At 37.5% G+C, this 23,201-nt stretch overlaps 1 protein-coding gene across 3 annotated transcripts in view; it reads left to right on the top strand.

The window, feature by feature from the left end:
* The first annotated feature begins 1,846 nt into the window (after window positions 1-1,846).
* THADA (thyroid adenoma associated) overlaps window positions 1,847-23,201 on the top strand; it is a 296,168-nt gene continuing 274,813 nt past the window's right edge. For 2 of the 3 annotated variants that reach the window (XM_005864760.2, XM_014538457.1), the window contains exons 1-14: window positions 1,847-3,163; window positions 6,164-6,257; window positions 6,538-6,632; window positions 7,331-7,461; window positions 8,801-8,949; window positions 9,069-9,101; window positions 9,358-9,406; window positions 12,503-12,690; window positions 14,903-14,997; window positions 16,082-16,302; window positions 17,347-18,053; window positions 20,071-20,222; window positions 21,119-21,274; window positions 21,901-22,023. In XM_005864760.2, coding sequence (XP_005864822.1) covers window positions 6,182-6,257; window positions 6,538-6,632; window positions 7,331-7,461; window positions 8,801-8,949; window positions 9,069-9,101; window positions 9,358-9,406; window positions 12,503-12,690; window positions 14,903-14,997; window positions 16,082-16,302; window positions 17,347-18,053; window positions 20,071-20,222; window positions 21,119-21,274; window positions 21,901-22,023 — 2,175 coding nt within the window. In that variant the 5' untranslated portion in view covers window positions 1,847-3,163; window positions 6,164-6,181. The remainder of the gene's footprint in view (window positions 3,164-6,163; window positions 6,258-6,537; window positions 6,633-7,330; window positions 7,462-8,800; window positions 8,950-9,068; window positions 9,102-9,357; window positions 9,407-12,502; window positions 12,691-14,902; window positions 14,998-16,081; window positions 16,303-17,346; window positions 18,054-20,070; window positions 20,223-21,118; window positions 21,275-21,900; window positions 22,024-23,201) is intronic. The other variant, XM_014538458.1, reaches the window with a different exon arrangement.

Genomic DNA, 23,201 nt, shown 5'->3' with positions numbered 1-23,201 from the left:
TGTCACTTGACCACCAGATGGCAGGGGTGACACTTGAAAAATCTGACCCTAGGCCACCTACTTCAGAATTTAATATTAAACCCATTTAGTACCATTAATTCCTAAACTCTTTGTAATTATGGCATCATTTCATTTTGTAGGAAAGTGTCACCACATGCTTGTCCTCATTTGCATATAAAAAGAGGAGTTTGGAATATAATGGAAAGAGCCCCGGACTAAGCATCAGAACCGCTGCACACTGGCCATTTGTCCCATTCGACTATGTTTCATCAACAAAATGAGACTCCCAGTCCTATATGCTCCACAGGTCTGTTGAGAGGAGGGACCACATGTGGCTCCTCCCAAGTCCAGGCCAGCTCTGGGTATGGGGCAGGGATGGAGTCCTGCAGGGACTTTGCCTAAGGGACTAGTGTGAATGATTGCCTCTAAGGAGAACATTCTGATACATATGCACTCCAGTCTAAGGCCCTCTGAAGTTTATTCCTACTCCTGGACCAGCACAAAGTTTTCCAGCATGTTGGGGTGCAGACAGTACAGCTTATTTCTTCCAAGAATCCTCAACTCCTGCCCTTCTTGCTTATCTGTGCTGAGAGCAGGAATAAGTAGCTGAGTTTGGACGAATTTTTCACGCTGCTGTGGGATGGTCACGTCACTGCTGGAATTCACCCATTCCCACACCACTGTCTAAAGTAGAAAGAGGACCAAGAAAGTTTGGTCCAGGCTTATAAACACCTGGGCTAGGGTAGCAGGGGCAGCTCTCACTTGGCCTGAGCCATACTACCCTCACCGCAAGAGACCATAGCTGTCAGCTGGCCCCTGATCCACCAGAACCACGTGTGACTGAAAGGCTGTGATAAAAAATGTGTATGTGTGGAGGATGTGCAGACAGCTTGCTACTCAGGTGCTGGAGAAATACAACTGCAGCCCAACTAGTGAAGGAGTCTGACCTCACCAGGCACTATATCGAGGGGAGGAGCTTCAGTGATCACGTGACACACAAAACCTACCACTTCCTCCACTTTTACTTTGGCCAAGTGGCCATTCTTCTTCTGTTCAAATCTGGTTAAAAGTGTGGACTTGTGCCAGGCACCCAGTGATCCAACCCAAAACAAGGACTGCAGTCTAAATTCCAAATTGCCCCCTTGTATTTGGGCCTGTCTGGGTACATCAAGATAATCTCATCTCAAAACCCTTAATCACATCTGTGAAGTCCCTTTTACCAAATAAGATAATCACACGGACATCTTTGGGGAGTCTTTCTTTAGCCACCTCGTGTAGTACTTTTGCCCTGACAGCTTTAGATCAGCTCTTGGCTGGTTGCCTTCTTTCCTGGAGTGCTACCTCATATGAAAAGGTACACCTCATATTAAATTTGGACTTTTTTCCTTCATCTTCCCTTGTCTGGATCAATAGTGTGATTTATCTGTCATTTATTTGGAGTATGTTATTTTTTTTTAAATTGGTTTATTAAGAGATATTATTTTATATGCTTATTTGACTTGTGAAATTATTAAAATTCCCACAGTGAACCTGTACCAAATAATTTGCTTACAAAGACAGTACCAGTTTCTGGAGCATAATTTTGCTGACTCTCCCAAAACAAAACAAAATAGTTGTATATATGCAAATATTTATGTGTACTTGGTTCAAGGTATAATGTATTTATTTTTTTTCTTTTAAATATATTTTTATTTATTTCAGAGAGGAAGGGAGAGGGGGAGAGGAACTGAAACATCAATGATGAGAGAGAATCATTGATTGGCTGCCTCCTACATGCACCCTACTAGAGACTGAGCCCATAACCCAGGCATGTGCCTGACCGGTGATCTAACCTTGACCTCCTGGTTCATAGGATCAATGCATTTCTTACTATCAGTCCTGATAAAAAAAATATTATAAAAACAATGCTGTAGAGAAAGTTCTGCACACACTCATCAACAATCCAAATCTCCAAAGGAGAGGAATGGAAACATGAATGTGGTATATTAAGCAACGGAATACTAGATAACAGCAAATGAAAGAAATACAGAGACTTGCTTTTATGTGGATGAATGCCAAAAGCAATTCTGAAGGAAGTCAAGTCCCAGAGAAAACGATTCCATGGAAAAAGCTCAAAATCAAATAAAATAAGGTTTTCTATAGTGATACGTACAAATTTGGCAAATCTACAAGAAAAACAAGGGAAGGTGACATAAAATTCAGAAAAGTAATAATAAAAACTTAAGATCATCAATGTGACTAAAGGTTTGGGGAACTGTAATGTTTCTCAGTTGTTTTGCAAATTAATTGCATTTGAACAAAGCATCAGCGTCTATGCCAGATCTTTCCCCCATCCCAGCTCTTAGGGTGGTGCTTGGCACCTAATTTTTGTATATTTTTAAAGGTCCGTGTAAACTATGCATTCTAAATAGTGGGTAACTTTCAAGGCTAGCGTCTGGCAACGCTCCGACAATAGCACTTATCTATTTGCTGAATGAATCAATACACGTTGGCGTACGTTAGCTCATTCAATACTTCTCATTTTCGTCAAAATTCAAGATTCCTATTGTGGCTGTAGTTCAAAGCCCGCCCCACCCCCTACCCACTCTTGCAGGCTTTTACATTGTTAGGCTCCTCGTTCCCGAGTGGCGGAGGCAGTTTTCGCCCCTCTCTGCGCTGAACAAGCCGAGTGGGACAAGGTCGAGTGTCTGCGTGAAGGAAAAGGTGTTTCCCACCATTGGGATGTGGGGGGGACCACAGTCTAAGCTGCCGTCCGGGGATTGAGGTGGGCAGATTCCCACCTGCCACGCTAGTCCCAGCGCCGGAGGGCAGCTACCACGCACTCCTGAAAGTCCGAGTCTAACCAAATCCTCACTCTGACTTCCGCTCCCCGGTGACATCACGACCTTTCCGGGCTCCTGATTGGAGGGTTCCATGAGCGCAATTCTCGCGATGACTCCTCCGACAGGTCCTCCTGCTTCCCTCCCGTCGCCCCGACCCGGTAGTCGACAGACCACGTTGAGAGCCGCCGAGACACCGTAGAACTGTACGAGCTTCCGGGACTCACCTCGGCTGCGGCGACTCTTCTCTGACGCCCACGGGCACGAGGTTTGGATCTCAGACGTCCTGTCTGCCAGGCCCGCGGTGGCGCGTGACTCTCCATCGCTGGGTTAGGGGCCACCAGGTGACTGACACCAAGTCCCGTTCTTTAGCATCGCGAGATATAGTGTCGGGGAAACTGATTGCTGGTCGCTTAGGTTTCCTGGGAGACAGCATTTTAACCAATCCCCCTCGCCCCCGTCATTCCACGGACTCCACACGGTTGGAAAATTGCCTAGAGAATGTTTGTGGGAGTCAGCCAGGAAGATGTAGGTGGGAGTGAAGTAGCGTTGAAAAGGGAAGCTGCCACGGGAACCCAGGAGGAGTTTGATTGCTGAGCATCTTCTGGCCACTTAAGCAGTGCTTTTCGGTGGGCGTGGGGTTTTCCCTACGCGGGAGGCCGCGTTCATCGGGACAAACGTGTAGGCACCCATTGAGCGCCCATAAGCTCGGCGCTTTTTTCTGTATAGTCTCGAGGTTCCCAAGATCAAATCCTGCTGCAAACTTACTCCCCATTTACCAGAGAATAGTCTCCCCAGTTATCTGTCTCTGTCCTTTCTAAACTTTGACCAATGATCTCCATTTTTATACTCTTTTCTATTAAGTGGCTTTTCACATGCCATTGCTATATTGAGATCTTTTGCAAATGGACCAGAGTTCATTAGTGTCAGGACTAGCTTGTCACTTATATATAGAATATACCTTAGATACTAGGTACTCCACCTTTCTGCCGTTAAAGGCATGCATCCCTTCTAGAACATCTCTGACAAATGTTTGTTAATTAAGTCACATGTTTTTACCTAATATTTATCAAGCACCCTAATATGCACCAGGTACTGTTTTAGGAATTGAGAGTTAAAACAGTGGACAAACCAGATAAAAGTTGCTGCTTTCATGGAGTTTATGACTAGGGAGCACAGACAATATACAAATAACCCAGTCAGTGTAATTTCAGGCAGTAGTAAATGCTATGAAGAAAAAGTAATGGAAATTGTGTGTGAGTAGGAATGGTGGCATTTTACTTATTCTTAAACACTTTTTAAAAATTAATTTTTAGAGAGAGAGAGAGACATTAATTTGTTGTTCCACTTATGTATGCATTCATTGGTTGCCTCTTGTATGTGCCCTGACCAGAGATCGAACCCACAACCTTGGAGTATCGGACGATGTTCTAAACAACTGAGCTACCCAACCAGGGCTAGGAATGGTGGCATTTTAGATAGAATGGTCACAGAAGAGTTCTCTTGGGAGGGGTTATTCTAGAAGAGACCTGAAGGAGTAGCCTTGCAAGGATCTGGTGGAATGAGCATTAACAGGCAGCGGTATCAGGACATGCAAAGGCCCTTAGGTAGGAATAAGAGCAGCGGGAAGAGCTGAGCCCCTGAGATGGTGAAGAGAAGATTAACTTGAAGTGTAGGGAAAGTCAGGACCAGATATTTAGGTCCTTGAAGGCCAAAGTTTCAAGTTTGGATTTTATTCTACATGTTAATTGGCAGCCTTTGGAAAGATGGAGAGAGTAATTAGAATTGATTCAAGTTTTTAAAAAAGATTGCTTGGATGACTGTGAAGAGAATGGAATTTTCAGAAGCCAGGGTAGAAGTGAGGAGACCAGTTAGGAGGCTATAACAGGAGTCCAAATGAAAAGGGATGTTCCCAATGTTGGGAATTCTTTGTTTAAAAGGCAGCCCATTCCATACTGGAACATGGAGGTCTTCCTCTAAATTGAGCTGGAATTTGCCTCCCTGAAGCTTGTCCTTTTTCTAATCTGTAACAAAAGACATCTACACCCCTTTTCTCCTAACCAGTCCAGCAGCCATTTAAGACACTTGTCCTGTCCTCTTTTCTCCAGACCACCTTTGGTTAACTAAGCTCTTCTTCGAAGGCGGTGCTTTCTAGGCCCTTCAGAAGTCTGGTTGGTCTTTGGAAGCTCCATTATTCATTATGGATCTTTAAGATGTGGCCACCATCACTGCACCTAATGCTCTACATGTCACCTGACTTGTGGGATGACCAAGGGATCATGCACTCCCTTAATCCACCTGACTTCTAACGTGCTTTTTAGCGGTCATATTGTGCTGTTGGCTCACAATGAGCTGTTTCAAACAACATATCGAACTGTTTCAAATCACATTTCACCTCCTCCTGCACCCTCATTCTGCATTTCTATATTATGTTTTTCTAATCTGAATGCAGCAGTTTACATTTATTTCTAGTTCATCTTGGTAAATTTATTCTAGTTCATTGGGCTGTTTTTTAATCCTGATCCCATCATCCAACATGTCCTCCCAGCTTTGTATCTTTTATAAATTAACATTACATTCTTTTACAAATTCACTATGTTATGTCCTCTAATGTCTGCATCATATAGATTGCTAAAAATGTTAACTGCACCAAGAAAAGAGCCCTATGTAGCATTTCCCTAGTGACTTCTCTCCAGATGGCATGGTATGATTAGTGTGTATTTTTCAAGTACATTTGTTCAGTACATGATGAACCCAAGTAACTAAAATAAACTCTGTTTGTTAACTAAAAGCAAACTCACAAGGACAGTATGCACATTTTTTTTTTATTAAATACTTTGCACAAATCAGGATACAGTATATTATGATATCTCCTGATCTGTCAGTCTAAGAAGTTACTGAGGTTAGTTAGATACACTTTATTTTTGGAAAACCATGCTGGTTTCTTTTGTTATTATTAAAGTGAAGGCGTGCTGTATTTTAAAATACAAAGACTAGCTTATCTTAGGTAAAATTAACTATAGACAATAATAAACTCTTCTTGAGCTTAAAAAAAGTTTTTCTTTTTCAAAGCAGAAATCCTTAGACCAGTAGTTCTCAACCGATAGCAACTTTGCTCCCCAGGGAATCATGAGGCAATAACTGGAGATATTTTTTGGTTGTCACAACTTGGTGTGAGGGAGATGCTACTAACATCTACTCGGAACAGGCCAGGGATGTGTTAATCATCCTACCGTGCACAGGACAACAACTCCACAGCAAAAAGTTATCTGACCTAACATGTTCACAGTGCTAAGGTTCAGGAACTGCGTTAGGACAACGCCTTAAACTCTTCTTTCGTGCAGTGGCTGCTTTCTTTTAAAATGGTGGTAAAGAAGAGGAAAGAAATACAAGTTACTGCATTGACCATTTGTCATCAGGACCTTGAAACTCTGAGAAGTAAGTGATTTCTGACTATTTCTTTTCTAAGTCGCAAATAGAGTATTTTATGTCTGGGACTTCATATCACCTAATGTGCACACTTGCTATTTTTTTTTCCATGTTCTTTATATTCAGTTTTGGATGTAAAATGGTTTTCTTAAAATACTGTTTCAGTCTAAGTTCTGCCAGGTGTTTTGGGTTTATAAATACTTAAATTTTATAGAATGGGTAACAAAGGCAAACTCATATCCATATACTGTTAAATCACTGAAGAAATTTTTGTGTGTATGTTATATAGCTTTGGCTGATGTGGAAAGAGAAAATCTAGCTTCTTTGCTGTTACATTGTGTACAACTCACCGATGGAGTGTCACAAATTCGTTATGTTAAACAGGTAAGGCTGAATTGATATTCATGGATATATCTTGAAGATTATCATGCTGTTATGGACTTTTAAATTTAATTGATAAGTTTTGAGTCCTGATTATTTAATATCAATGTAGCATTAAAGAATAGGTTTTTCTTTCTGTTTATTGTATGTATTTTTATTCAAAGTAGCAACAGAAGCCATATACAGGCTTCTGTCACTATTGGAGCTGTAAGTAGATAGGATAATGTGATAACTATACAAACCTTTTGTGGCAATAAATTTTTAAAAAATGATTTCTGTTAATCAGAATCTTCAAAACTTGTTTAGCAGGCACATTAAAAAGTTAATTTAAAATGTAAAGACTGTCCTTACTAGTATTTCAATATTAGGATTTATCATTTGAACTTGCATAATATTTTTTTGGAAAGCAATTAAATGCATTATTGGTTTTCAGTTGTGCTACAGAATTCCTGTACCTTAAGCCATTGACAGGTCTGTAATTCTCAATGGAGATGGGTCTGGAGGGTAAAGTGGGAGTTGGGGGGCATGTTAATAAAGTTAATAAATACTGAAATAGGTGTTTAAATCAGTATCCTTAACAGTGCAGAGTAGAAAATATTTCACATGATAATTGAGAATTAAAAGAGTAGTTGAATCCATGTTACTTTGTTATGCTTGATATTTTAAAAAATTACTATGACTTTGAATTTTTTGGATTATAGATTGTGCCTTTACTGGAGAAGGCAGATAAAAACGGCATGTGTGATCCCACTATTAGAAGTTGCCTGGATATTTTAGCAGGCATTTATCTTTCTTTGAGTCTAAAGAATCCCTTGAAGAAAGTCTTGGCAAGGTAAGGAGAAAAGGAAGGGAATTGGGCCATATAAACGTTCAATTTGATAAAAAATAACCAATATTAAAAATTCTTTCCCTGGTTTGGTTTTAGATTTGGGACTGTTTGTTTATACACCAAAGCCACACTTTTATTTACTATAGTTTGATAATGTAGTTTATATGCTAGAGCAAGTTATCTCTCTAGAGCAAGCATGTCAAACTTGCGGCCCGCGGGCTGCATGACTCGTTTATTTGGCCTGTGTTAGCCTTTGAGTTTGACATGCTTGCTCTAGCAGGGGTTCTCAACCTATGGGTCCCGACCCCTTTGGCGGTCGAACGACCCTTTCACAGGGGTCACCTAAGATCATCCTGCATATCAGATATTTACATTATGATTCATAACAGTAGCAACATTAGTTATGAAGTAGCAACGAAAATAATTTTATGGTTGGGTCACAACATGAGGAACTGTATTTAAAGGACCAGAAGGTTGAGAACCATTGCTCTAGTGGCTCTTCTTTTTCAGAATATTTCCATTTTTGATTTTTTTTCTTCCAGAAAAACTTCAGGACGGTTTAGCCAGATTAAAAAAAAATGCCTACTGGTTTTGATTTAGATTAATTGATGTAAAATTTAATTTAATTTATTCATTCAGTAAATTTTTACTGATCACCTACTATGTGTCAAAGTATTCTTCTAGGCTTTGGGGATATAGTGAATAAGTCTAGAATGAAGGTTACATTCTAAGAAGAATAGAAAATACACAAAATAAAGAAGCAAAATATATAGAATTAGGTGGTGTGAGTGCTGTAGAGAAAAATAAAGCAGAGAAGAGGGAAAGGGAGACCTAAGGTTGGGATGAGGGTTAGAGTTAAAGCATAGTGGTCACTTTAGATATCTGTGCTCAGTTATTGATAGGGTGATATTTGAAATTGACCCAAAACAGATGAGGGAATGATTATTGGTTATATTTGAAGGAAACTGTTCCAGGTGGAGGAAGTAGCAAGAGCAAAGGCTTTGGCATGTTGTTGGAACAAAGGAAGACCATGTAGCTAGAGATAGTGAACAAGGATCAAGATGAGAAGTAACGGTGGGACCAGATCGACAGTGTCTTACAAGTCATTGTAAGCACTTTGGTTATTACTTTGGGTGGGACATTATTGGATGATTTCAGGTAGAGGAATAATATGTTTTGGTAATATCACTCTGGTTACTCTGTTGAGGATAATCTAAGTTATTTTCTGGCAGTATTGTGAAGGTCTGGTTCAATAATTCCTTCATGTGTAATGATTCCTCTCCTTCACATATCCTTATACTACTGAGTTGTCAAGATTTTCAATATTTGCTTCTTTTTCTAGCTCACTAAATTGCCTGCCTGAATTTTTTCTTACTGAGGCCGTACAAAGTTTTACTTCTCGTCTTCAGGAAGAATTAAATACTACTGATCTATACTCTTATAGGAAAGTAATTGACAATATATCTTCCTGTATGGAGAACTTTAAGTTGGGTAAGCCAGCTCTTTTCTAGTAATTTTCCTGGTTAACACCGGTTACTACATCATTGTTTTTAAGTGATGTTAATTTTGGTGCTGAAACTTCTTACCAGTGTTAATTTTCTCTCTCACAGGTATAACGAGCATTAATAATCTTCTTGAAAATGGTAAGTCCTATTATTTTATTTTATTCTGAGAGGTGACTGCTTGTATGAGTCATTTTGGAACAGGTTCTTTTAAGTTTCTTGGCAGTAGATAGAGTACTGCAGATAACTAAGGTATATCATGTTCCTTTCTTTTAAATTTCTACTTCTATACTATGATATCATTTTAGGTAACAGTGATTTAAAATATTTTCTTGTTCTGAAGTTAAAGTTCAAAGTTTTTAAATTCTGTTTTATCAGTATATTCTTTTCCTTTCAGTGCTTCATTTTCTACAGAAGAGTTTAATTGAAATCACAGAAGAAAATAGGCAAGTGTTACATGTTTGCATGCTTGTGTATACTTGCAGTTGTACATTGTCTTTGTACAAAGGAACATTTTTAAAAGTTCTATAATGTGCTCCTTTCTATCTCTCTCCATAAATGTTAGACCAGATTATTTAAATTTATTTTTTAGAGGTTTGACATTTAATTTTTAAAAATATAAGTTACTATGAGACTAAATGAGAAAGGGAAGAATTTATTTATTTATTTATTTATTTTGTTGTTGATCCTCATCTGAGGGTATTTTTTCCATTGATTTTCAGGGAGAATGGAAGGGAGGAAGAGAGAGAGAGAGAAACATCAATGTGAGAGAGACACATTGATTGGTTGCTTCCCACACTGGTCCCAATCAGGGCTGGGGATCGAACCTGCAACCCAGCTACGTGCTTTTGACAGGGAATTGAACATGGGACCGTTTGGTCTATAGGCCGATGCTCTAACCACTGAGAAAACCAGCCAGAGCAGAAAGGGAAGAACTCTTTCCTCTACCTGAAAGTTTCTTTTTCATAGCAACCTGTTCTTAGTTTGTGGATGAAATACTCTCTGTAATCTCTCTGAAGATATTAATGACAGCTTTTTAAAGTATTTTATCTTTACATAGCTTCTATTTCTTCTAAGTTGCTTTTTTTCCTGTTTGCTGCTTTGGTCGCTATATTTGTTGGTAGAAGCTTTCCTCAGAAGGCTGGTGATCCTAGGCTGAGCACTCATGGTTAAGAATGGGGCACTGAGAGTTGATTTGAATCTCTGTGCACATGGGTGTGGTTGATTACAGGTTTTATTGTGGGTTAGCCAGTTGGGCTCTTTTCTTTGGGGAACCCCTAATGTCAGTCTTTTTGCATGGGTAGTAGACGCACCATGGAAGAATCTTCAAAACCACTGGCTTAATATTCTGATTACTGTGTCTGAAAGCTGAAGTCCTGGCATTTGGCATTTATTTTGCATATATTTACCTAATTTCTGTTTGTAATATGGTATTGCTACTTTTTCTGTGTGTGCTGTCTTCCTGTCCGGACACCTGATGTTTTACAGTCTCTAGAGGTAGACCAGTTGTTTGCTGGTTTGGAGGTATGATCCAGTGTTTTTATTTTATTTCACCAAACTTGTTGTCAGTCTTCCTGTTTTCAGCCCTACATTTACCTCCACATCAAGAAGTACCTGGTGCCCACAATTTCTTAGGCTTTTGGGCCTGCAAATTAGGTAGCTTCTGGATTTGTTCTCTGGCTTAGTAGTCACTTTTCTTGATTTTGCTAAGTTAGTTATGACTTATCCATCTACTTTGTAGCTTTTACAATTGTATTATTGTCTCATTGTCTATTTGTTGTTCTTGTGTATTTATGTCTCTTTATGTTTCAAATACCTTGGGTGTTGGTTCAGGGAGGTTCTGGGGAGAGTAGGAGTAATATCTGTGGGCTGTCCTTAACCCAAGGTCTCCTTTTGCCTTACAAAGAAGGAGCTCCTTCTCTGTCGCCTTTTAGGCTCTTCTTTCTCAGTTTATCTCTTAAATGTGGGTTCTGTCCTTTTAATTCTCTTTGTTAGACTATTTAATATCATCCACTCTTTGATATCAGCCATTATCTCTGTACTTATGATTTCCAGATTTATCATTCCAACTTAGCTCTCTTCCCTGAGCGGTAGATTTATATAGTCAGTTATATATCTTAACTTGAATATTTTGCATGTGTCTCAAATTCAATGTGTCCAAAAGAGAATTCACAGTCTTTTTATCCCTTCCCATAACCTATAGTAGCCTGTATTCATTCTACTTTCTGTCTGTTTAAATTTGTATGTTCTAGATACCCCAAATAAATGGAATACAATATTTGTCTTCTTGTGTCTGGCTTATTTCAATTATATTTTAAAGGTTAATCTATGTTATAACATGTATTACAATTTCATTCCTTTTTTTGGCTGAATAATATTCATATATATGTATACTACTATATATCACAGTTTTGTTTATCCGTTTATCTGTTGATGGACATTTGGGTTATTTCTATCTTTTGGCTAATGTGAATAACGCTGTTATAAACATTGGTAGACCAGGGTCCGCTTGAATCCCTATTTTCAATTGTTTTGGTCATATACCCAGGAGTAGAATGCTGGGTGATATGGTAATTCTATATTTAACTTTTTGAGAAACCCCCAACTGTTTTCCCTGACTTCTGTTTTCATATTATCACTCTGTGTTCTGCTCTGTTGAGAATTGGCTTAGAGGAGCAAAGATAGAAGCTGGGAGACCAATTAGGAGGCTATTATAGTAACCCAAGGGAGAGATGAGAGTGGCTAGGCTAGGAGTAGCAGTGGAGGTGGTCTGATTCTGGGCATATTTTGAAGGAAGGTAGAGCCAACAGGGTGGAATGAAGAGACAAGTCAAGGATGATTACAAAGTTTTTGTAGTTTAGAGATCCCAGCAGGTGGAACAGGTTTGGAGTTGAAGATAGGTTCATACAGTTTGAGGTGTCTGTTAGACATCCACATGAAGATAGTGAGTAGGAAGCTTCAGATACAAGTCTGGAATTATAAGGAGAGGTCTGGGCTGGAGATAACAATTTGGGAATTGACAGCATATAGATTATAATCTAAAGCTAATGAATTAGCTAGATGAGATCAGCATCAGGGGAATGAATTAGATGGATAAAAAAGAGGACTAGGGTCTGAGTCATGGAGAGCTCTAACGTAAAGAGGTCATGGAGAACAGCATGAACTAGCCAAGGTGTCTAAGAAGTGATGGTGAAGCAGGAGAAAGTCAGGTTAAGAAAGTGTATCAAGGCTGAGAGGCAGTGTTGACGTTTATAATTTGTTGTTCATTTTTAATTTGTTATTCTTACACTAAAAAAGAGAAATGAGGCTAGTCACTGGCTGGAAAGAGGCAAATGTTGCAGTAAGTTAAGAGTGTTGAAAATTTCCAATAAATGTCTACATAATTGGAATGTACATGAGACTAGAAGAGAAAGGCATAAATGTCTGCTATAATCTAAAATGGAATTTGGCCCTTTGAGGAATGTGCTATTTTGAAGAGTGATAGAAATGTTGGCATTTTTATTTGACTTTTCTTTTGTAATGATGTCTTTTCTTCATTGTAGAAAATTTGCTGGAAATCATATTGTTCAAACGCAGTTGATGAATGACTTATTGGTAGGCATTAGAGTTTCAGTAATGTTAGTACAGAAAATTCAAGGCCTCCAGAGAATTAATTCAAACGTTTCGAGTTCTCCCACATGGCAGAGTATGTGTGAACTGCTGAGTATTTTTACCAAGTTTTTAAACGATGGTAAGTGTAAAAATCTGATGATTATAATTGTCACTCAATTTTTGCTAATAATGGTATGAAATATATGATACTTAACAGAGATGTAGAACTTCTCCTTCCTCAGCCCCTCAAAGTGGGAAAAGGCCTGGGATTACAAGGTTTCAATGCTTTTTCTTTCAAATGTGCCAATTCAGCAAGGGATAAGGTTGAAGGATTTTTCTAAGTGTGTGCATGTATTGTATATAAAGAAGAAAACCTAACATTCATAGTGTTGAAAGGCCACAGACTTTAAGCAGCAAAAGAAAATTCTGGAGAAGAAATTTCCAAATTTGGAAGGAAGGTACGGAAAGATTGGTGTAACCCACACATTTCTCCGTAGCAGCAGGTGTTATCTCAGCTAGTGACAGTAGTCATTGTGAGGCTGGTCATTATGCCTCTTTAAACTCATATGTTGCTTCTGTTCATGTGAACTGTACCACTGGGGAATCAAATAGTGAGAAGACATGTCTTCTTCTTAGAGTGTTTCAACTAATAAATTAAAATGAAATGATAGAGTTAGACTATCACCAGACACAATGTGCCCCTTAGAGTCTTGCTTTTACCACCAAAGGGATTGGACTGGAGACTGGTCCTGTTTCTAGGTCTCCTGCCAGTTTTCAGGAATTACAGAGGAACATGTTGAACTTCACCAGGAGTAAACAAACGCAATATCCAGATTGTGGGAAACTCAACAGGTCTGGAGGCCAGAGTTCTTCAGAGAAATTGTAACAAAAAGAAAGGGGTGGAGAGGGCACATGTTGATTGAAAGACACTTAGACACATATCAAAGTTTTAAAGATTGGACAAGACTAAATTATAGTGTTTAGAGCTGCACGTTTGAGTAATAAAACTTTTTAAAAACTAAAGATATCATTATTGTGAAAGGATATAGAAGGAAAGTTATTCTTATTAAGACATAATTCACAGGCATCTTTTCTGAGGATATTTGCTTTTAAAAGCGAAATTTGTTAAACCTGAAAAAAAATGACTACTTGGTGAAATGCAGAGAAGACATGATATTAATATCAGGCAGCCTCTTTTCTGAAAAGTTGATGGCATCTAATCAATGCTATTTTCCCAAGGATTATAAAGCTTCCTGTATCAGTAAAGTGTTTAGCTATAAGCAGAAAACTGAACTTCAGGGACTTAAGCATATGTGCCTTCCCTCCTTCTCACATAACAAGAAGTTCAGGAGCAGGTGATCCAGAACTACTGTAGACAGTCTAGAACCCACACATTTCTGCTTTTTGGCTCATAAGCAGGTTGGCTTTCCCCCACGTTTGCTGCCTTGTGGTTGCCATATGGCTGCTGTAGCTCCAGTCAGCATGTCTCTGTTTAAGTTAGGAAGGAGAGCCAGTTGCATCTTTACTTTTAATGAGGAAATGGAAAGTACCCAAGAGATTTGTGCTTACCTCCCATTGGCCTGAATCCTCATATGGCTACCTTTAATTGCAAGGAAGATTGAGGAAGCAATTATCTTGCCTTTGGCTGGGCACATGGATGCCTCAATCAAAGTCATAGTTCTGTTAACATGGATAAAGGACATAATGGATAATTAGTAGGCAACTTATAGTGGGTATTTATAATCTTTCAACAGGTTAAATAATTCACCATATTATTTAGTATACTTTCTGACAAACCAGAGGCTAATAGAAAACAAAATGAAGGTAGCAAGTCAAGATTGTCTGGGTGCAGTGCCAATGATAGCGAAGTTTGTAATTAGCACTGATGCAGACTCTTTATACAAGCCCTGAAATCACTATGAAAAAGTAATGTAATGGGGCTTGGATGCAGAAGCATTGGTGGACGGGAGGGGACAGGCGATGTTGCTGCTAGATGTGTTGGGAGACTGTAGATGGAGAGGAAGAAAGATTGGATGTTAGAGGGGAGAGGAAGGAATCACATTTATTGAGTATTTATGTGTTGAGCATAAAGCCTTTATGTTCATTATTCATTTAAATATTATAACAACTGTGTCAGATAGGAGTTATATTTTCCCATTTTACAGAAGAGAAAGCTGAGTCCCTGGGAGCTGAGTTGGAAGGCCTATTCACCTAGGAAAATTGCAATAGGCCTTGCAATTTTCAAGCTGGGTATTGCACCCAGGACTCTTACTCTGCAGCATCTGCTCTTTCTACTGTACCAAATATCCATCATTATTTAATACATGCTATTTACTTTTTTTGCCAAATAGATGACCTCTTGCGGACAATTCACAGTACATCTGGATTAGCTGTTATTCTTTTTATTAAGGCTATGTTTCATCCACCTGAAAAGATTCCTGATTTGGTGAGTGCATCTCCTTTTTAGAATTGAATTTTATTGATAGTTTGACGCATGTTTAAAAATATTTTTAAATAAATGAATTCAAATTTTTTTTGCACAATCTTTCTGATGACCTTTTTCTCATATATAAGAGGTAGTTGCAACAATTCAGATAAAGCAGAAATAACACAAGTTACCTATAAATCCATCTCACAAAGATAATCACCATCAACATTTTTATTTTTATTTTTCATAGAAATCAAGTACAAATCAATCAATTTGAGGTATTTTCAAATACAGAAAAAAGTATGGTGCGGTACAGAAGCCACAATGTGGCTTTCTCTAATTATATTGAATGTCATAGCACACATTCCAGCATGGAGTTTGTTATTCGAACTTACAGGTTTCTTTCCTTAGTTCAATCAGCCCTGTTCCAAGCATAAGAGAGAAAGTGATTCAGTCACACTATCAACATTTTTATATGTATCCTAGTTTTTTTCTAGGGCTGGTTATTCAGTTCTCTCAGTATTATAAAATATTTAGAGATTAATGTACACATATATAGTAATAAGTTTTTTATAAGTATGAATTTTTATTAAGAATAACCCAAATATTGTATTTTAGACAGGAAGCATGCTAGAATCAGTTCAGTGAAATTGATCATATGGAGAGTATAATTTGATAATTTGTGCCACAACCCTTATATTTATTACTAGCAGTTTTTTTCTTTATTGTCTAGAAACTTATTTTAGCTCTTTGCCTGACTTTATGCAAAATAGATGTGTGCCATGCTCTGAGATCACACAGTAATTATTGGATAAAATTAAAAATTTTCTTTCTAAATCACCTCTTAAAAGCATTAGTTAAGCTCATCCACCTACAGGTGGCGATGTGTTGTGCTCTACCAGTACATTCAAACCAGTAAAATGGTTCATGTACTTAGATTTTGTTTTCTATTGTTATAATAATCTTAACACTTATGGCTTTTTCACCTTTAGGTTCATTTCTTAGAATGTTTAGGGGGAAAGAGAATTTTGGATTTCTATTTTGAAATATCTCTGAAAAGTTTTAGAGGCTTTACGTGTATTAGCTCTGTTATATTTTTCAGATTAGTAGTTTGCTTCTCTGTTCTGTGGACTGCATGAGCGCCCCGGAGTGGTTTGTGCACTCCTGCAGGAGCCTTTGTGGTGCTGATGTCTCCGAGTCAGCTCTCCTGTTCCTGTGTCAGGGGACACTCACCATGTTGGACTGGCAGAATTGGAGGATGGGCCCAAGTGGGGAGGCCCTGCTGTTGGATACTGTGCATGTTCTGTTCACCTTGAGTTCACAGTGAGTTTTGATGCTGCTGTCTCATATTTTATTTTGCTTGTCAGACATTTGAAAGATGGCAACTGAGCCAGCATACTTAGTAATTCAATGAAAAGTGGTTGGCATAATCCTAAATCAAAAGGGAATGAAGTGGGTGTGAAAGTAGAACAAGAAAAAAATGGATGATGGGAGGAGGTTTCTATATGGATAGTGCATTATAGTTTATAAACAACTTTATCATAGGTAATTCAGTGTGATCTTTACATGTCTGATAGCCAGGATAGGAAACCTCATTTCTTGAATGGGTAAAGTGAATGCTTTAGAAAAGTAAATGCTTTAGGCTAAAAGCACGTTTCTAAGAAGCACCTGAGCCAGAACTGTTCCCCAGTCTTTTGACTTCATTGGATTATATTTTATTTATTCTTTTTTTTTTTTATGTTTTTCAGGCCATAATACCTGAAAGTGTTCATGTGCTTAACATGTCAAACCATAGATACAGCTTGATAATAATGAATATGTAGATAAAGGGAGAAAAGTACAATGTTCTAAAATAAACTACATGTTTTTCAGTTTATATGTATTTTTAAATTGTACATATTTTTAAATTTTGTGCATATTTTAAAATTTATTCTTCATTTTGTTATTTTATAACAGATTAATTGAGATATAATTTGTAGGGTTTGTGTAGGGTTTTCTTGTATATTCACAAGATGGTGCAACTATCACTATAATCAACTTTAAAATATTTTCAGAAACCCCATTCCAATTAACTTTTCCCAACCCTAGCTCCTCAGTATGTTTTAAAATACCTGTGAAACAGTCATCACAGTCAAAAGAATTAACATTTACATCACCTCCCAAAAGTTTCCTTGTGTCTTTTTTTTTTAGATTGTATTTTACAAGATGAATAGATTTAGATACAAATTTGAGGTCTTTGTTGTAAATTTAATAATGATTGAATTTTCTGATCATTCTTTATATTTTATATCTTTAAAGTTTAAATGATTATAACATGAAAATTTTTTTACTAGTCACTTTATAATAATACAGCTCATTTTTCTTTAGGATCAAGGAATCAACCCTAGAAATGTTTCTGTCTAGAATTTTGGCATCTTGGACTAACTCAGCCATACATGTTCTTGAATCAAGCTCCCCAAGCCTAAAGGACAGTCTGAATGGGAATTCAAGCATAGCTAGAAGACTTTTGGAATATGTCTATACCCACTGGGAACACCCATTGGATGCTTTGAGACACCAAACCAAAATCATATTCAGAGACATTCTCCAAATGCACCAGCTCACTGTTGCAGAGTCAAAGCTAGAAAAATCAGATTTGGCTGCTGATCCTTTCATTTTTGAACTGACCCAGAGTCTCCTGCGATTGGAATGGCATATTAAAGGGAAGTACATATGCCTTGGTTGTTTAGTAGATTGCATAGGAACTGAACATATTTTGGCATTAGCTAAAACTATTCCATCGCAAATCTTAGAGGTGATGGGAGACCAGTCATTGGTACCTTATGCAAGTGACCTCTTAGAAGCCATGTTTAAAAATCATAAGAGTCATTTGAAATCTCAGGCTGTCGACAGTACTTGGATTGATCAGTGGCATGAGACTTGGGTTTCTCCTCTCCTTCACATACTGTGTGAAGGAAATCTGGATCAAAAATCTTATGTGATTGATTATTACTTGCCAAAATTATTGAATTGCAACCCTGAAAGCTTAAGCTACATGGTAAAGATTCTTCAGACTTCTGCTGATGCTAAAACTGGTAAGAAAATGCATTTTTGTTTTAGTAATTTCTAATTAGGATTCTTAAATGTAGTTACCCAGGCAGATGTTGACTATATTCAAATTTAAATGTTCAAATTTAAATAGTAAAGAAGGATATTAACATTAAGGATTTCAGATTGAAACCAAATGCTACTGCACATAGCTGAATAAAGTTTTTTGATTGAAGTCATTTCTACAGGCTAAGGATAGATTCCAGTTATGATTATGAGGTTTATTTTATTATAGTAGTCCCTCCTTATCTGCAGGGGATACATTTAAAGACCCTCAGTGGATGCCTGAAGCTATGGATAGTACCGAACCCCATGTATACTATGTTTTTCCCTATGCATACATACTTATGATAAAGTTTACTTTATAAATTAGACAGTTCCATGGTGTCATTTTTACTATAAATCTTAGCAACCTCAGCATACGATTTTTTCCCCCTTATTAAGTCAAGAACTTTTATTTTTTTCACTTAAAGAAAGGACTTTACTACTTTTCTTTGGCATGCCTGAATTGTCGGCATCACTATTCTTTGCTTCAGGACCATTATTAGTAAAATAAAGGTTACTTATTTTACACAAGCACTGTGATATAGCAACAGTTCTAACTGAATTGGCCACTAAGTGACTAATGGGGCAGATATGGTATTCAGTGTGGATACTCTGGGCAAAGGGAAGATTCACGTCCTGGGCTGAACAGAGTGGGACTGTGCTATATTTCATCACCTACTCAGAACGGTGTGCAATTCAAAACTTGTGACTTGTTTATTTCTGGAAATTTTCATTTAATGTTTTTGGATCATGGTTGACTGTAGGTAACTGAAACTGTGGAAAGTGAAACTGTGGATAAGGGGGGACTACTGTACTAGGTTTTTAAAATTCTTTTGTCAAGTTCTTATTTGTTATTTGGTTGTCAGAATGGAGTAAAAGTTTGTGTGTTTTATATAAACATTGAAGAGATAAAAACAGTAATTGAAAACTGTTTTGGCAAGGTTAAACAGGTAAAATGGCTGTGGCAAGTTTTTGCCTGTGGGAAAAAGACAAAACATTGAGAGGCGTCATCTCAGGAAACAGCCGTCTGTAATAATTTAGAATGGGGTAAGCATCCCATGGAAACTCTGTAACTGAAGGAGTCACTGCATTACAGCACAATTCAGTAATTAATGCCTAAAATTATGATCCTGACTCATAATGCAAATCTTAATATTATTCTGTTTAGCGAGGCAGGAATATGGCACCCTACATCACATTTTAAGAATATTTGCAACTAAGATAATTAAAAACTTTCAATACTTCAGAGAGTAACTATGAGATAGTTGAAAAGTCTGATTCCTATACATAAAAATAAGTCATTGTTTTAATTTTTAATAATTTTTCTTGCCTTATTAAGAAGCCATCTGAAGTCCAGAATGAATATGTTCTGAAGTAAAATAGGATTGACTTTTATCTCAAGGTGTCCTGTGGGCCAGAGCTCCCTGTCCACTTAGTAATGGCTGATGTCCTAGTCTCTGAAAGCATCATGTTCTTTGTGATCCTCCTTTTAGCCTCTTTATTAGAGGGGGAATCAGTAACTCCAAAATATGCAGAGAGGTTCAGTGTTTATCTTTAGAGAAATAAAACAGAAATGTTTTTCCTGTTTTTGGTTGAAAGTCGTTCAGTTATTTTTACTGTTTTAAATATTTCTCCACCTGATTTATTTTTTCCTGATTCACTTCCTGATTTGTTTTCTAACTGTCAAGGTAAAAGTAAAAATATTAGCCAGAAATTATGATTTTTTTAAAGTTAACAATAAGGGGGATTATGTTATTTGAAATTGACACAGGAACTATTAAATCTTTTAAGTAATGATTATTTTATAATAGGAACTTTAACTCATGCTAGATTGAGTTTAAATATGATTTTTGAAATATAATGTTAGTTATAAACATGAAAATTGTGGTAGTATTTACATAGCACAGTACTGGTCTTTGTTACTGCTTTTGAAACAAGAGCAATCTTTTCCATCTCTAGGGTCATATAATAGTAGAGGGGCTCTGGGAGCTTTGATGGCATGTCTGCGAACAGCTAGAGCTCATGGACATCTTCAGTCTGCAACGGATGCCTGGGGGAGTCTTGTGTCCAGTGCAAAAATAAAGCAGGGCTTAATTCATCAGCACTGCCAAGTAAGTAAATAGAATAACTAGCAATTCACTCATATAGTAGCTCCCTGGTTTTTTATTCATTTGTCAACCCAATACAGAGTCCCCTAAGTTATGCCCATCATTGCTTTAAGGGGTTCATAGGATGATGAATAGAGAATGAGAAGTGAAGACCTTGTACTCAGGCTTCTTGGAGTTTAGTTGAAGGAATAAGAAAACCTGCATAAAACAACTAGAGACTCTTAGAAAAAAATACAGATACAAGAGTGCCTTTATGGGTAAGGACTTGGGAAACTCAGGAGAAGAGACTGATCAGAGCAGTGGTGGCTGATTAGGAAAGTGATGAATTTGATTAGAAGAGGAAGCATTGGAGCAGCCCATAGAATGACAACCAAGGACAGGAGGATGATTAAGGAAATTGTTTGGCAGGAGTGAAGTGTTTTTTCCATTTTATGGAAGCTTCCACTCCTAGACTGAAGGCTTCAGTTTTCATTCAGTTGGTAACTAGGAACCAGAGCCTTCAGCAAGGAAGTGACATTAATGCAAACAAAGATGAGTGTGTAGAATGGGATTTAGGTGTACATGACTAATCTGAGAGTGGGGGAGGGGTCCTGGGGTAAAGTTGTCACTGAGGAAATAGAATAAAAAGAATGAAGTTTAACATTACTGTGGCATAAGAATCTTTCAGATTGTTTAATAAATATCCAATCTACACATTTGATAAAATAATTTTATAGGCAATAACCACAGGATCTTTGGGATTAGGAAACCTTTCTGAAGTACATATGGGTAAACTGAGGTTTACTGTTTTTTGTGTTTTTTTTCTTTGGTAGCCTATGTAAAAAATTAAACGTGTCAAGTGGTTTAGGCTTCACTTATTTCATTGAAAAATTAACATGTTATTGCTTGATGTGTTTTAGGTACGGATAGATACACTAGGCTTGCTTTGCGAAAGTAATCGAAGCACCGAAATTGTTACCATAGAAGAAATGCAGTGGATTCAATTCTTTATCACATACAATCTTAACAGTCAGTCTCCAGGAGTGCGGCAACAGATTTGTTCTCTTCTTAAAAAGGTAGAATTTCTCATCAGAAATGATTTTGCTCTGGAAATCATTTCTCAAAAGAGTCCAGATTTTGGGAGAGTGTGAGAATAATGGTCATGGGCTTATAGTACCACATCTCTTCATGACCCTTCCATAGAACAGTTTACATTTGGGATTAAAGTCCAGAGTGAAAAGTCCTTTCATTTTGGTGTAATAAGTCAAACTGGAGCTCTTATTTTGAAAGGCAAAAAGAAATCTAGTGATGAGTTTTTAGGGTATAAGTTATTTGAAGAAATCTTTTAAAGCACTTCATGAAACGGTCATTATTGAATGATTCAGCTTGAATTAATCATGTGATACTTTATGGGGTAAAGAATTGGTAGAATATAGAAGTGAATATATCATCTTTAGGTTCTTGCTGACCTAAAGGAAATAGAGCTGTGTTTTAAAGACTTGTATTCTGGTTTGCAGTGTAATGTTGTGTTTTGTTTTAACAATGTAAATGCTAATTTTCTGTCAAAAAGAGACACTCTGTAAATATTAAGAGTTTATAAACCAGTACTTTCCTTGCCTGAAGTTTTAGTTTAAAGAATTTAGGAAGTTTTTCCTTTGCCATTTAAAGTTAACATGTGGCTTATTTTTCTTTTTCTCAAAAGTTGTTTTGTAGGATACAGGAAAGTTCTCAGGTGCTTTATAAACTGGAGCAAAATAAATCCAAACATGAACCAGAGAATGAGTTAACCAAACAGCACCCTTCTGTTTCTTTACATCAGTATAAGGTAGGTGATATATTTCTAGACACATGGATTCTTAAGAAACCCAGAATGATGATGAATATGCATTAAAGGGAAATAAATGGAAGTCTCTTGGTAAGTAGTATTTATGTGCTTTTTTATTCAAGCTGGGTTTTACATATTCCTACTGGTGCTTTCGTAGTTCTCTTCAGGTCACCTGAATTGTGGAACCAGCGCTGGACTTCAGGTCTGTTAGGAAGCAACATTAATGAGTCAGCCTCAATCATTTACAGCTTATGTGGGCCAGATGGATTTAATTCTGTAACAGAAAGGTAACCACTGGCCCTGAAATACTCCACTCCTCCCCAGGGCAGAAGACTGCTGAGTCTGGGCCTCCTCCCTTTATACTAACATGACTTTCGGTGGCTTGGTGTTAGTGACTCCTGGCTCATGGTCCAGCTATGGAGGTTTTGTCTGTCCCATTTTGGAGTGAGCTTGAAGAGTAGGATTGACTTTTAGGATACGGTGTTAGTGGGTTGGATGGAACCCCAGGTACAGCAGCCCCAGTCTGGGCCTGGGCTCAGCTCGACAACCTTTAACTTCTGTTCATCAGAACAGAATGAACTTTCTATCACTGATTTCTTACTCCAAATCTAGCCTCTTAGAAGTAGATTCTTATTTTTTTCTAAGACCCATATAGAGGACAGAGTTCATCTATTTCATTTACAGAAAAAGTAAATTGATACATTGGAGCTATAGCATAGTGAGTACCTACTTTAAACATTATGGATGGGCCTTAGTTTTCAATTTTGTATTAAAAGGTACAAAATAATCTGAGGAAGAATATTCCTATACAAAGGCTGAAATCAGTTTCATCTTTGTAAAATCCCAACAATGACAATTGGAAAAGCACATAGGTTTAGTCCTAATTCTGCCATCAACTAGTTGGTTTACTTGGAGTCTATTCAACTGTAAGTGGGATTAGTAACCACTGTGAAAGGTTTGTTTTGATGACTAAATGAGAAAGCTCTTTGTGAACTCTAAGTCACTCTAAAAAGCCTTGCTGGCAGTCATTAAAAGTGATCAGAGTATGTACTGAGCACTTGCTTTGTGTGTGTAAGAGTTATTTTTTAGCCTTTCTGAGATTACTGCTAGATGATCTAAGATAACACATTTCTTTATCTTCTTTTTTTTAAAATTTTATATCATTATTGTTAATTTTA

The sequence above is a fragment of the Myotis brandtii genome, unplaced genomic scaffold (assembly GCF_000412655.1).
Source record: "Myotis brandtii unplaced genomic scaffold, ASM41265v1 scaffold191, whole genome shotgun sequence".
Lineage (NCBI taxonomy): Eukaryota > Metazoa > Chordata > Mammalia > Chiroptera > Vespertilionidae > Myotis > Myotis brandtii.
Note: the sequence above shows the minus strand (reverse complement) of the source record. Positions and strands in the feature narration are given on the sequence as shown.